At 52.5% G+C, this 15,087-nt stretch overlaps 1 protein-coding gene across 1 annotated transcript in view; it reads right to left on the reverse strand.

Moving 5' to 3' along the window:
• LOC102373843 overlaps positions 1 to 15,087 on the reverse strand; it is a 71,320-nt gene that overhangs the window by 14,373 nt on the left and 41,860 nt on the right. Inside the window, exons 17-22 of the mRNA XM_014524107.2 lie at positions 12,156 to 12,353; positions 9,155 to 9,303; positions 7,129 to 7,288; positions 6,799 to 6,907; positions 5,302 to 5,435; positions 2,599 to 2,710 (exon numbers count right to left, since the gene is read on the reverse strand). Coding sequence (XP_014379593.2) covers positions 2,599 to 2,710; positions 5,302 to 5,435; positions 6,799 to 6,907; positions 7,129 to 7,288; positions 9,155 to 9,303; positions 12,156 to 12,353 — 862 coding nt within the window. The remainder of the gene's footprint in view (positions 1 to 2,598; positions 2,711 to 5,301; positions 5,436 to 6,798; positions 6,908 to 7,128; positions 7,289 to 9,154; positions 9,304 to 12,155; positions 12,354 to 15,087) is intronic.

A 15,087-nucleotide genomic window follows, 5' to 3' on the forward strand; every position in this document is an offset into this window, starting at 1 on the left:
TCTGGTCTCTAGGGTTGAACTAGATGCTGCAGTGCTTTTGAATCACTGTGTTTTGTACAAGGGACTTCACAAGTTCATTTTGTGTTCAGGCTCCCCCGCCTACACACTCCCCTAAAACAGAGACACTGCACATCACTGAGCAACACTCAGCTATAAGAGTGGCGTCCAGGAAAAAGGTTTGCGGCTTCGTCCACCACGGGCTGACGTTCCAGGTAGAGGACGGCCACATGGAACGGGGCTAACCAAGACAGTGGACCCCCTCTGCCTCCCTGGGAGAAAGGCTCTCAACTAGGTTCCAGGTGGGATGGTGAGGGAAGCACAGGGGCCGGTGCACGGCTAAGATCAAGGGAGGAGGACTGTGAGGGGGACTTCAGTTCTGAGGCAGAGATGGGAAATCATAATAGGGCTAAAAATGCAAGAAGAAAAGCAGCGGGACAGCCCACAAAGTATCTTCAGTGCCGATACACCAAAGCAGTGGTCTCCAACCTTTTTAAGTAGGAGATCACCTTTAGCATTTAGAAGCAACCCATGATCTACCGTGCACTACCACCGCCCTCCCCGCCCCAGCAGGAAAGTCTGTGGGGAGGGAAGGCAGGGGCAGATTGAGGCAGAGGAAGAAAAAATTATTTGGGGGCACGCCTCCACAGCAGGTAAGTCCCGCCCGGCTGGGGCCCCACTCTATTTACCCCCACGGACTGACCTGCTGGGCTGGGGCGCATGCATGCATGCATGTGGGCACTTAGCCCCCCACCCCAGTCTCGGATCGACTCCAAGAGGCTCCGAGATCTACCGGTGAATCAAGATCCACTGGTTGGTGACCACTGCACCAAAGGAAGGAGTCGGGGAACAGACAGGATGACCTGGAAATCCTCACTGGTAAAGAAAAACAACCTGACCGGCATTACTGGGACGTGGTGGTGGATACCAGCCTGGGTACAGCCTGCTCTGGAAGGGGGGTACAGAAAAGAGGAAGAAGCATCGCGCTACATCAAGAACGTACGACACGTGCTCCAAGGTCCAGGAGAAGAGAATGGCGGATCCCGCGTGTATCCGGGGGAAGATGAAGTGGGAAAGGAACAGCAACGGCATTACAGCAGAGAGCGCAGAGGGAGAGGAAGTAGATGAGGCACTCTACAAGCAGGCACCAATATCTAAAACATATGGGCCAGCAATAATAGGGGGATTTACTTTCCATGCCACCTGTGGGATGAAAAAATATGATAAATGCAGCAAAGCATAAGTTCCTCAGCGAGTTCTTAATATGCACTGCAGAAAGCTGAGGACAACTCTCCATTTCAGAAAGCTGTGGAAACACCCCGGGTGTCATCCAGCTCAGATCTGGTTCTGAGACACAGGGCTGAACTGGCTGCAAACTTGACGGTGGGTGGAAACTTGGGGGAGTGTTTATGACATAAGACAACTCACGACGGAAAGGAAAAGTTAAGGAAAGGACAAGAGCAACGAGACAAAGGTACCAAGCTTCAAAGAGGGAGACTGCATTGGACTAAGAGAAATAACAGGCAAGATCCAGGAGATGACTGGAGGCAGGCTGACAAAGCGTCCGTCTTCAAGAGAGAAAACAGGACCTGTGTCAAGCCTGACTTCAATGTCTGAGAAGTTACTAGAGCACACTGTAAAATATTCAGTAAAGATCTAGAGGACTCGCTGGGCAGCCAACATGGCCTGTTCGGAACAAATCGAGTTAAACTCAGTTCACTTCCTTCTATGACAGCATCCCTGGGTTTGGTGGATGGGAGGATGAGGTGAGCGTGTTACACCAGGACTACAGTATAGCTTTTGATGCTGTCCCACACGAGCAAGCTGGAGAGATGCGGGCTAGCGAGAGAGAGAGGCAACGCTATGCAGGCACATAATTAGCAGAACGACTGCAAGCAAAGAATAGCTACAGCAATCAGCAGGGCAGGAAACCCCGCGGAGCTGCAGGGAATGAACTGCAGCTCAGCAAAACATGCGGTGTTGCACATAGGGACGAAAACACAAATGTGTGATGGGAGAAGGCCGGGACCACAGAGCAGGGGGGCTGGCCAGGCCCTCTGGAGGTCACCTCTAGTCCAGCCCCCAGCATGAGCCAGGATCGGCCCTAAGCCCTTTACACACATCTGTCTAACCTACTCTTAAGACGGCACAATCAACCCTCTTGCACAAGCACCAGGCACAAGGCCTGAAAACAGCAGAAGTCTCTGAACCTGCCACAGGTGAAGGAGGGGGTGAGCGCACTGCTGCTGAGCTGGGCCTCAGCAGTGCTGCCGGGGGGATCTGGGACTCGTGGTGCATCACAGACTGCGCCTGAGTCAGCAGTGTGAGAAAGCGAATGCAGCGCGGGATCGCAGTAACAGAAGTCTTCCATGCGAGACACAGGAAATGATGCTGCAGGCTTCGGCTGGGGCACTGTGTCCCATTTCTGGCGTCCCCGTTTTTAAAAGGATGGAGAGAAAGCAGCTGCATGAGAAACAGCTGCAGGAACGAGAGAGGCTTAGCTTGGAGGGAAGCAGATTAAACGGTGGAGGTGATGGCAGCTTTCATCCAGACATTTAGGGGCAGTGGAGGAAGCCAGGGTATAAGCAGGGGCCTCTTTACCTGGAATAATTCCATCATTTTTCTGGACAGGCTTCAGCATCGGCTCAAACTGCATAGCCAGGGACTTGTTCAGCTCCTGAGCCGAGCACTCAAAGGAAGCATGGATGTATTCCTGCAACAAGAACGGTCTTCAGCCCCCAATGCTGTACCATGCCGGCGGTACAATGGGTCTTAAGTATTATTAGCGCAGAACACCAGGAAGCCGCATTCCCAGTCGATTACTCCAAGCAGCAAACGTCCTAGAAAGGGGCGTTAGACTCACCTCATGGCTCGGGCTGGCTCTGGACCGTGGGACTCCTTGAGGGATGGATCCAGCCCAGGCCACACGGGAGTGGGGGTGGCAGCTTCAGCTATCACCGCAGGCCCATGCCAGAGCAGCAGCTCCCATACTGGACGCAGGGCAGCAGCAGGGCCCAGTGGCTGAAGAGGTAGAGCTGCAGCAGTGGTGGATGGGGACTGGGGCTGTCTCAGCTCTCACTCTCCCTCCTGCTGCCATATCCACTGGCGCCCAAAGTCCCTGAACTCTGCAGCAAGCCAGTCCCCTCAGCCTCGGCCCCCAACTTCCAGTAGCCCGGCGGGCGGCCGAGAGCAGCTCTGAGGGCTGCATCCGGCCCACAAGCTGCAGGTGTGACAGCCCTGCCCGAGAGCGCGCTGCGCTGCATGGGAATTGCAGGGAAATCTCAAAGCAGAGCAGGGCCCGGCTGCTGTGCGACGGGAAACCCTGTACGTTAACACTGCATCCAGCGCCTTCCAATCCAGGTTGTCTGCACCAGCGAGTTCTCCGTTTTTTCAACAGCATGGGACATATTTTAATACCTGTTTGTGGACTTGCCTCCCCTCCTGTTTCCTGGCCCTGCTCTCCTCCAGCTCTCAGCCACACATGGTTATGCTAAGCTGCCTTCTCCTTCCTCGCTTCCAGCTGCTCTCATATGACTCCAGTCTAGGGCTTTTTGTCACTAACAGCCTATAGGCAGCTGGAAGGGAGGAAGAAGCAGTGCAGGATCTCTGGGGAAAGCAGACCGGTTTGAAGGCCTCTGCATCAGTGCAACTCCCCTGACCAGAAGCAGTCCTGCTGGAGCCAGTTTTAAACCATGACGCGTTTAACTGAAGTCAGATCCAAAGGCCACGTGTGCTGGTGCAGGGCACTCAGTTTTGCTGAGGTGCAACAGCGACGGCTCTACCTCTACCTATGCCGGGACGTGGACAATCGCCTGCATGCGATGCTGTGTCTGGGACACAGCGCAGACTCATTGGCTCTTCATTTCTTTTCAGATCTCATCTGAAGCTACTTTTGCTACGTCTAAGTATTATTTAACTCTATAAAGCAAGCTGGGGCTCCATTTGTGCAGACAATACCATGTCAGATTTCCACAAATTATTCTCCCTTCCCTGAAAATTGGGTTTTTTCTCCTTCAAAACAGTTTTTTTCTTCCGTTATTTGAATGATGTTTTTCTTTTTAGAAATGGACCTTTAAAAAATGCAATCTGAGGGGGCCTCTAGACACTAGTCCGACCGCGGCGCTGCTTTCCTCGTGCAATGAAGATGTTGCCCCGTGGCTTGGCTACATGAGCATAGGGCTGGCTGTCGGGAGGACAGGCTTGCACTGCTGCCACTGACCAGGTGGGAGGGCTCTCACTGGTCAGCAACACCACTGAAGGAACGAGACACTACTAAGGAGTCATCCCCCAGGGTCCCTGGGAAATCCTCCCTCCAGCCCATGCATGGAGCCGGGGACATCACACTGGGCTGGAGCAGAGCCCACGTCTCCAGCACGTGGTAGGGAGGGGGCCGTCTTTCTCCTGTGGGGTGCTGCAGTGCAGGGAGAATGAAGCTAGGGGTCAAACTATGATGCGGCAGCGGTGTCCTCGTTCTTTTTCAGAGAAGTTTACATGGGAGATGGAGCAATGCAACCTGGGATGCTGGAGGACTGGCTGACTGCTATCCCACAATGTATTCCTTGCTACACATACAAACGAAACCTGGATAGCAACCAGTTATAAAGTCTGTGCTCATTTTCCAGGTCTGACTTTTTAGCTGGTTGGAGTTTTTTGTTGGGCGCCAGGTACTCCGAACACGTAGCTGGTCTCAGTTAACTGCACAGTAACTGTAATGTGCAGAGGGGGCCTAGATGCAATGCAACGTGTTAAAAACACGAACCTCTACCACAATCTTTGACTTACGGCCTAAGTGTTTTTCTGTCTTAAAAATGAGCAGAAAAACATCCAACCTTTGAGGTCAAACTTGACAAACGTGGCACAACAGGCCATCAATTGATAAGAACCTGAAAATCTCAGGTGTGTAATTGCTTAAACAAGTGCCTATAATTACGGTGCACCTCCCGGACTGCAGAAAGAGGCATTAAATTCAATGCAAATCCATGTTGGAATAATTCTACCAGGGAAAATGCACCTTCCTTTATACATCAGATTGCGATTGAAATGGCCTTGATTTAAACCAGTCCTCCCCGGCTAATCGCACTGGCGCAGCTCCAGTAAATATCACAACAGACGTCCGACACAAGGCAGCGGGAGGCGCCACCTTCTCATACCGGCTGCTGTTGCTGCTACTTAACTGCAAACAGGCAAACCGCTGGGTTCTCCTGCAAGGCCCAGTGAGCAGCACGTGCCGTGACCCATAAGGCAGCAGTCAGTATGAGACCTGCTGCCCCTTCCCGGAGAAGCGTTCGCTCTGTCTCCTCTCACCTGCAGCAGGAGAAGCTGTCGCTCTAACTTCTCGGCAGCGCCTTGGAACATGGTCTCCTTCTGCTGGTGGACGTGCTGCTGCATCTGAGCTTTCATCGCCTGGAAGGCGCCAGGACCAGCCACTTTCCTGCAGGCTGGAGGGGAAAGATGCCATTAAACTTCTTAAGGAGTCACTAAGCTCACAGGTCCCTCTAGCCCAGTCTCCTGTTTCAGCGCAGTGGAGCGGATGTTAAGGGGAGGAACAGTTAAGCACAGAGTATCCAGACTGATCTGTTCCCTGACCCTCACCCATTTCAGCTTCTAGCATTCAGAAGCCCAGGCTCAGCACATGGTTTCAGCAAGCACAGTGCAGACTTGGCCATGGGCTGTTCAGCCATAGGCTGCAAGCGTGATGACCAATAAAGGAACAGCTGGAAGTCACCCGTTAGTAAGAGGGATGGCCTACAGACACCATGCCCCACTATGTGCTGCTTCATCCACGTCCCAGTGAGGACACGTAGGGACCTGCAGGGCCAGCCTTGCGACTGGCTGCTGAAGTCCCAGGGACGTCAGGAGAGAAGAGTTTCCTCCATCTAGGGAGAAGGACCTGGGATGACAGGGGACAAGCACCTGGACAGGAGCCAGCAGTGCGCCCTTGGAGCCAAGAAGGCTCCTGGTATCCTGGGCTGCGTCGGTAGGAGTGTTGCCAGCAGATGGAGGACAGTGATTCCTCCCCTCTATTCGGCACTGTGGAGGCCACATCTGGAGTCCTGTGTCCAGTTTTGAGCCCCCCACTACTGAAAGGATGTGGACACATTGGAGAGAGTCCAGCGGAGGGGAACGGAAATGGTTGTGGGCTGGGGGACAGGACTGGTGAGGAGAGGCTGAGGGACCTGGGCTGATTTAGTCTGGAGAAGAGAAGAGCGAGGGGGATTGAATAGCAGCCTTCACCTCCCTGCAGGGGGGCTGCAAAGAGGATGGAGCTGGGCTGGTCTCCGTGGGGGCAGATGGCAGGACAAGGAGCAATGGGCTCCACCTGCAGCAAGGGAAGTTGAGGTTGGATATTAGGAAAAACTTTCTCACTAGGAGGATAGTAAAGCACTGGAACAGGCTCCCCAGAGCGGTGGTGGACTCTCCATCCTTGGAGGTGTTTAAGACCTGGCTGGACATAGCTTTGGTTGGGATGATGTAGTTGGGGCTGGTCCTGCTTGGAGCAGGGGTTGGACTAGATGTGACCCCCTGAGCTCCCTTCAACCCTCATTTTCTAGGATTCTATGAACCCTACAGACATACGTGCATTGCACAGAGGCACCAGAGCCAGTGGAGATCCTAAAAGCAGTGCATCTGTTAGCGCAGTGCTCTGCTGGGTTAACTCACCCTGCACCTCAAATGAGCCAGTTCAGGTTTCTCAGGGTACAGTGTGGATATACCCTGACTGCATGAGATATTTAACATCATCCAAGTTCATGAACTCAGCGCAGGAGAGGCCAAGCTGAATCCGGGTGTGAACTTTCCTACCTGCATATACGGGTCTCATGCTGGCCTGGACTTCTGGTATCAGGACACGGGAGATGCTCCGCTGCCTCTTGCTGATGTAGTCCATCTGATCCAGGATGAAGTTCTGCAGCTGAGAGGCAGAAGAGAGGAGCCTGTCAGAGTGGCTTACTGCAGAGGAGTTGTGTCATTTCCAAATGCACTTGTGGCACCTGAGTTACGCTGCTTCGGCATTTCCAAATGCTCCAGCTGTTCCCCATCAGACGCAAGGTCTGAGCCGTGCTCACCATCTACCCAATACAGAACAGGCAAGCTCTGGAGGGCACAAGCTGTACACGCCCCTGCCAACCTTACCCAGGCCTGGGCAGCCTCCCTCTGCTGCCTCTGAATGGCGTTCACTGGCTCCGTGGCTCTGCCTTTCTCCTGGAGTTTGTTTTTGAGATCCCTGAAGAAGTATTTCAGCCTATCCAACATGGCTCTGCTGAACTGCTCGATGCTCTCCCCCAGTCTAATGCTAGAAGGGGAGAAAAGCGCAAGGGTCACTGCAGCATGCTGCACGCTTAGCAGGGAGCACGTGCTTATTCTGTGAATGAAGGAGATGAAGGTGGTGGGGGTCGCCCTCCGGGCTGAGACCGACTTGCTGCCTCAGCAGAGCTTCTACACAGCATGACTGTTTTACCACGAGAAGCAATGTAACCCGTCGCCCTACTGCAGGGGTGTCGCACACAGCCGAGGGCCAGGGAATGTGGGGGGATCACTAAGAGGAGATGGGGCCTCACCCAGGACCTGGGGCCCAGATGGACACAGCCCTCAGCAGCAGGTGGGTGAGCGAGGGCTGTGCTGGCTGTGGGTGCTTGGCTCTCCCCACTGCTTCCACCACTGACACTGGCCCTGCTGCCTGCTAGCCCTGTTGCTTGCCCTGCGGATCCAGCATGAGGTGGATCTGACCCCCTGCTAGACAGGATTGCTGCTGCCAAGTCAGATCAGTCTAGCTCCCGCCAGCGGGTCTCAAAGCACTCTGCACTCACTAACAAAGCTGTGCATTGTTAATTATGAGCCTTTATCGCCAAAGACAAGGGACTGCTGGTCTGATCTACTGTGGCAGCGTGCATTGGGAATCTCTTACTGTGAAGCGTGGGTCACTCGGGGCACGTGTGTGTAAATGATGTCTTGAGAGGTGGTAGGTTTTACACAGTGTACATCGTCTGTGTCACTTGTACATTAGCCCCAAAGGGCCACGTTCTGTGTTGCTGCTGTAACAAAAGCTGCAGCATTTAAGGCCCTTTGTCTTTAAGATGCACCCTGTAATTACTGCCGTACATGGCAAGCATGGGGGTAAAACCTTGTCAAAATGCTCCTAATGGGGAAGAACATGTAAAGGAGAGGAACACCCACACTGCCAGAGCACACTTCTCACAGAGCAGCTGCTGCCCCTCCAACCCCGCTATCCTTCTGCGCAAGGGAAATCTACCCAACGCCTTTAACAGGCGAACTGGGGAACAAACATTCCTAAGCTGGCTAAACGCTAAGAGCCAAGGACTAAACACTGATATTGGTTTGATTTGACGGCACATTATGATCTACCCGACTCCTGATTTTTTTCCACGTGTGAAAGGGGGGAATGACTCTCCTCCCTTCTGACAGGCCTTGATCTCCCAGGATTCAGCTTCCTTCCTTTTGCTAATTGTGTGTCTGCTACCCCTGCCGTTTTCTCTCACCCGCTCCCACCACTGGGTTTTACTGTGCTGTGCTTGGCTGGGTCCGGTCAGGCTTGCTAAAGCATGCCTAGTATTCAAAGGCCTGTCTAACTCTATCCCAACTATGCAGTTGGCCCAATAAAAGACACCACCCTAATAAATCCTTGCTTCTAGCATAATTTCCGGTCCATCACAGCCCACTGGACCAGGCCGTTGTCACTCTAAGTAGCCGAGTGCACTTTCTCTGCAAGAGCTGAAGCACGTGGACCTCCCCTACAGCCCCAGGGCAACCGGTGGAGTTCTGCACTTGCATGAAGGTCTCTAATTGCAAGACAGGATCAGGGTGATTTAATGTAATACTAGCGAGAGCATCATCAATCATGTCCATTCAGGAGGAGACGCCGAGATCAGACACCAGCTCCGTCAGTCCCTGGGCAGTCTCCAGCAGCAAGGAGGCACGGTATGAATTGGCTTCCTCTGCCGCTCCTGCTCCAGAGGGGAAGGCCGCTATGAAGTGTGGCCACTCCCCGCATCACCTGCTGGAAGGTTGCACTCACTGCCCTGGAGAAAGCTGGCCTACGGGAAGGCTGGGCATGCATTTCTGCACAGGGCACAGTCAGCAACAAGAACTGCTCTGCTTGCACACCGCAACCGCTTCAGGAATCTCTGGGAAAACTCCGTACCTGAAGACATCGCTCCAGGACGTGGAGATTGCACTGTACATCGGCTCTGCCAGCAGCTCATTGAAATCAATAAACCCGCAGGCAACAGAGCCATAGACACCTTGACGAACACACACGGCCCGGTACGTGGCATATGGGTAGCCAATTCTCTGCAAAATGGAAAGCGAGAGAGAGAGGATCGATCATCACATTTCAAAGTACACAGGAGGCACCGATCCCACTCTACAGCAGGCACGTGCGCTTGGGTTGCGATGGGAGGAATGTACTTCTGAAGACAGAACAGCAAAATTATGCACGTCTAACTACTGAGTGGATAAATGAGGTGCGCTCATGCAACACAGCTGCCGAGCACAGCAGAGTAAAGAAACAAGAGATACTGAAAAGGGGGCCAAGCTTACTCCCAGGACAATCCTGGCCCTGCTGTACAACTGCGCAGCCTTCTCCCACAACAAATCGGCCTGCCAAGTTACAGGCAGGCTGTGTGAAACACACAGGAACAGCGAGAAAACTCCACGTGCAAGAGCCCTTTCCTCACGGACGCTGATTGCAGTGAGGTCGTGCACAAGCAGCCCACTGAGCTAGGCACTGGGAAAACACTCGTGACACAATGCACCACCTGAAACCATACAACGACATGGAGAGCAGTATACGGCAGTACAGTCAGTATATGTCAGCAGAAGGCAAGGTAGAGTTGGACCTTATAGCCTAACCAAAGCAGGGACGTGTGTATAGCACACAAAAGTTTGTGTGCGCACATATATATGCACTCTTATGTGTATATATATATGTGCATGTGTGCGTGTGTGTGTATATATATATACACACACACATATACATAATACACACACACATATACATACATAAACACACATACGTATACAAGCTCTTATGTAGAGTTGAAATTATGGTTGTCTAGGGTGGTTTGCACAGAGCTGATCCTGCCTCAGGCAGGGGTTGGACTAGATGTGAGCTCTGGAGCTCCCTGCCAGCCCCATGTCTCTACGACTCTATATAGCAGAAGCTTTCCAGTGCTGAAGTTCACATCATCAGATGCAATGAAAGGACACGCAGAAAGCAGAGTATAAAGAGAGATTAGGATACAGGGCGCTTGTACACATGACGATTTGCCCAGGTACACGATGAAACATGACGAAACATCGCCATTTGGCTAGCATAATGATGTCACCGTGTCCACGTGCACGAGGTTTTGCCATGTCGAACTTTCCCAGAGTGTGGCAACTTAGACCACCTCCTGTGTATTTTAGTTTGATCGTGGCAGATTGTCCCATTGTGGACAAAAAATCTGTCACGTGTGCATGTCACATGCATGTCAACTTGCCAAATTGCGTGTCCTGAGCCCCCTTTGCCCAGCAGGTGCTGCTACAACTTGCTGGTACTTTCAGGTAATTTGCAGTGTCATTTGTGGGTTTTGTGTAATGAAGGTTTTAGCACATCAGGTGTACCTGCAGAGTCCGGCACGGATCAATCTTCTGCTGACCTCCTCTTTAAACTCATTAATTAAATTAAATAAATATTTAAAAAAAACCGAAACCTTTTTATGTTAGTTCTCTCCAAATTCACTCATGTATGTTGAAGATTGCGGTGCCTGAACTATGCCAGGCATCAAGGAGCACAGTCTCATTTCTGAAAATCAGTACTTTCATTATGACGGTAATGAAAGTACCAAAATGTCACTTAAGTAAAGTATGTCTACTAATAAAACTAACCGGCTGTCACTGATCTGCACCTATCACGCGTGCGAGCTGTAGGCTAGCGCCCCCTGCTGTCATTTAGTCCCAAGAGGTCAGCGGGGTTGCACTGTTACGCAGCGCCCCCTACCGTATTTAACTTTGAACAGCACGCGGAACAATTTGGAGATTTTGACCTGTCACCCATAACAGTGACGGTATAAATTGACACCCATCGTGTCACTTTAAGGGAGACAGACTGAGACAAGGTAGCACCCCCCACACATCTCCCCCAGACAAGAGGGGAGAGGAAGAGAGAGGCAGGAGGGAGAAGGAGGAGGGGGCAGTGCTGGGAGAGACAAGCCAACAAGCAGTGAGCAGACAGGAACAAAGGAAAGGGGTCACCAAACCTGACCGGGGAGATGGGATAAGAATCCGGAGTCCCCGTTGAGCCAGAGAGCAGACAGGCACAAAGCTGCACCGCGATGACGTTTGTGCAGCACCGCAAAGACATCAGAGGCTACTCAGGGGGAGAGGCAGAGGACGAGGGGGAGCAGGCTAAGTGTACCGCAGCCGCAGGGTCATTAACGGAGTCCAGCTGCACCAACACCAGTGGCAGCATCCCCAGCCGCAGACCTTACCTGACTACAGCCTCTGCCTAGAGCAGGGCTACAGCCCACTTGGACCAGGCCTGCAAACAGGACGGGCGGAGAGCAGAAGAAAAGCCTTCTCTGCATTTCAAATTTCAAAGGGGCTGCATTACAGCAGCCATTTAAATCCTCCTGCTCTGTGCTCTTGACACCAAACGCGCCCCTCCTCGTGGCTTTCGGTGGCACCCCCCGGTAAGCAGAGGGGAGCACAGAGCAGGGAGGGGATGGCAGCCGGGCTCTCCAAAAGGTCACCAGCCTCTGGTCTATACAGCAATCTGCTCATCTCTGCCAGCAGCTGTGGGCTGCTCCTCCCTTTGCTGGGCTGGGAGCTGCACCTGGTTCCCTTCAGGTGATTTTCAGTTCTCTGCAAAGGTTCCTTCCCACCACCCCCCCCCCCCCAGCTAGGTAAGAGTTTGCTCTGAAAACAAGGCACGGGCACAGGACGCTCCTTCCCGCAGCCCCACAAGGTTGTCGGGGCTAGCCTCGTTTTCTATCTGCCTTCTTGTGTGCCCTGCATGTCACAGCATGCGGGGAGGGGGGTGCAGAGGCTCTTTTGCAATGTAAAGAGAGAGAAAAGCAGCAAAGGCAGTGCCAGGCGCAGGAGACAGGGACACTGGCAAGCAGGCTGACTGTGACACAACAGCAGACAAACATGCATCTTACAGGCAACCCCCAGTGTCTAACAGTGTCTTCACACCACTCCTCTGCCTCTCTTGTTCCCTTCTTTAGGCTGGAGAGGATGAGAGAGAAGTCGCGCTGGATGTCCTGGACGCTGTCTTCCACTGCTTTCTGAAGGAGCTCGGGCACTTGAGACAAGCACTCCTGCACGATCTCTTGCACCTGCGCCCGGTGAGAATTGTCCTGAGGGCAAACAGAAAGGATCCCGACAAGGCCATGTCAAGAGGTCACTTTGCGGCTAGTCTATGAGTCCCACCTCCTCCCGCAGACCTCCGTCAGTGGTTTCAGAGACATCCAGAGACCTACATGCAAGGCAAGCAACCGGCGTCTGCCTCTTGCTGCACTACGGAGGTTGGCAACGGTTCTTTCACGCGCAGAACCACGAAGGGTGCAGGCCAAGGGAACAGGGACCTACTGTTCACCAAGTCCCAGAGCACTAGAACCAGGGGGCACCTCCTGACATTAGTCGGTGACAGGTTTAAAACTAACAAGAGGAAGTATTTTTTTTACACAACATGTAGTTAACATGTGGAACTCATTGCCGCAGGAGGGGGTGGACAGAGAGCAGAGCCAGGTTCTCAACAAGGGCTTGGATAAATTCTCGGAGGATCGAACTATTAATGGCTATTGAGCAAAATGGTTGGAGATGTCTCCTCTGGCAGCTCCCACCCAATAAATGATGGATACGAGGGGATAGGGATAGATCGCTCTAGAGATCTGGTTCAATGCTCTCCTTGTACTTCTCCACTCCTGCCACTGTCAGAGACGGGATACTGGACCAGGTGGACCATTGGTGTGGCCCAATTCTGGCCCTGCTGCCACAGTAAAACCTCGTTAGTTCAATATTAGATAGTTCAAAGTGTTGAAGACCGCTAAACTATTATCATTCCCCAGCCAAAAGGATAGGTTTTTGTATGAATTATGACATGGCCAATTCAAAATATGTCTACTTTGAAATTCAAAGCTGTTTTCTGGTCCTGTGGACCAGGAAAACCATGTTAATTTGAAATGCAAGGAACCAAAAATACTGACTCAGTTTGCACACATGGAAACCGCTATGGCTATGTCACCCACATGCCGACCTTACTAGCGGATACAAATGGAGTGAGGACTAAATAAGCAGGTTTCATGGGATGCAGCACTAGAAGTTCTTAATGTAGACCGGCGGCAATGATCATGGGGCTCTTTTTCTTCTGCTTAGATCAATCTCAGTGTGGAACTGTCCTGCCAACCCCCACCAACCCCCCTACAGACCCAGCATCCCTGATCCCACAAAACTGGCCCCAATCATACGTGTAGCTGGGGCTGCTACCCCACCACCCACCCCTGCACACTCCCCCGGGCCCTGGCACTTGCTGTCTGAGCCCCGCTGCTCCATGTGCAGGATCGGTGGCTTCCTGGGATAGGGGATGCCGGGTTTGGTGGGCCAGTTCTGCACTGAAAATGATCTAAGCAGAAGAAAAAAGCCCCTAGATCATTGCTGCTGGTCTATATTAGGAACTCCTTGTGCTGCATCCCATGAAACCTACTTAATTAGTCACTAGGATAACTCCTCACTGCAGTCTCATCAGCTAGTAAGGTCTGCACGTGGGTGAACTAACGTTGTACATACCCACCATAATTTGCATACATGCAAATTACTATCAGTACACTTATTTTGAGCCCATATACCTTTCAAAGTCACTATTTCTTGGTTGTGTGTTTCAAACTAACGAGGTTTTACTGTTGCGTTCTTGTATCTAATTGCTGCAGATACTGGACACCTGGCCCTGTGTTCAAATGCTGCCCAGCACAACATGGAAACAGCAAAATCCCAAGCACCTGCAGCCCTTACAACCCTCACAGGGAGGCCAAGCTTATGGAACTCGCAGATCTCAGACTGCAAGATCTTCTCTGAACCAAGCGCTCAGAACAGGTTTCATGCTGAGACTGTTCCAGCCATAACTCAACACTGTGGACCTTGTTCAATAGCTTCACCAGCGACCTGGAAGATGGGATGCAGTGCACCTGCAGCAAGTCTGCAGATGGCACCAAGCTGGGGGTATAGCAGATACACTGGAGGGTCAGGCTAGGATTCAGAGTGACCGCGACACATTGGAGGGTTGGGCCAGAAGAAATATCATGAGGTTCAACAAGGACACGCGCAAAGTCCTGCACTGAGGAGGGAGCAATCCTGTGCGCTGGTGCAGGCTGGGGGGCGATGGGCTGGGCAGCAGCTTTGCAGAAAAGGACCCGGGGGTGACAAGGGACAAGAAGCCAGCAGTGTGCCCGTGTTGCCAAGAAGGCTAATGGCAACGTGGGCTGCATGGGTAGAAGCGTTGCCAGCAGATGGAGGGCAGTGATTCTTCCCCTCTGTTCTGCACTGGGGAGGTCACATCTGGAGTCCTGTGTCCAGCTGTGGGCCCCACTACAGAAAGCATGTGGACACATTGGAGAGAGTCCAAGGGAGAGCAATAAAAATGGTTGTGGGGCTGGGGGACAGGACTGGTGAGGAGAGGCTGAGGGAGCTGGGCTGATTTAGTCTGGAGAAGAGAAAACTGAGGGGGATTGAATAGCAGCCTTCACTAAGATGTGGGGGGATGTGGGCACGCAAGAAGGGAGGAATAGTCTGCAATCGGACCTGGACAGGTTACTGGGGTGGGCGGATGAGAACAGGATGGGTTCAACACTGACAAGTGCAAGGTGCTGCACCTGGGGAGGAAGAACCAGCAGCACACCTACAGGCAGGGGAACTCCCTTCTCGTCAGCGCAGAGGCAGAAAAGGATCTTGGGGTCAGTATTGATGCCAAAATGAACATGGGCCGACAGTGTGGGGACGTGGTCATAGATTCATAGATGTTAGGGTCGGAAGGGACCTCAATAGATCATTGAGTCCGACCCCCTGCATAGGCAGGGAAGAGTGCTGGGGCTAGATGAG

The sequence above is a fragment of the Alligator sinensis genome, unplaced genomic scaffold (genome assembly GCF_000455745.1).
Source record: "Alligator sinensis unplaced genomic scaffold, ASM45574v1 scaffold987_1, whole genome shotgun sequence".
In the NCBI taxonomy this organism is placed as follows: Eukaryota; Metazoa; Chordata; order Crocodylia; family Alligatoridae; genus Alligator; species Alligator sinensis.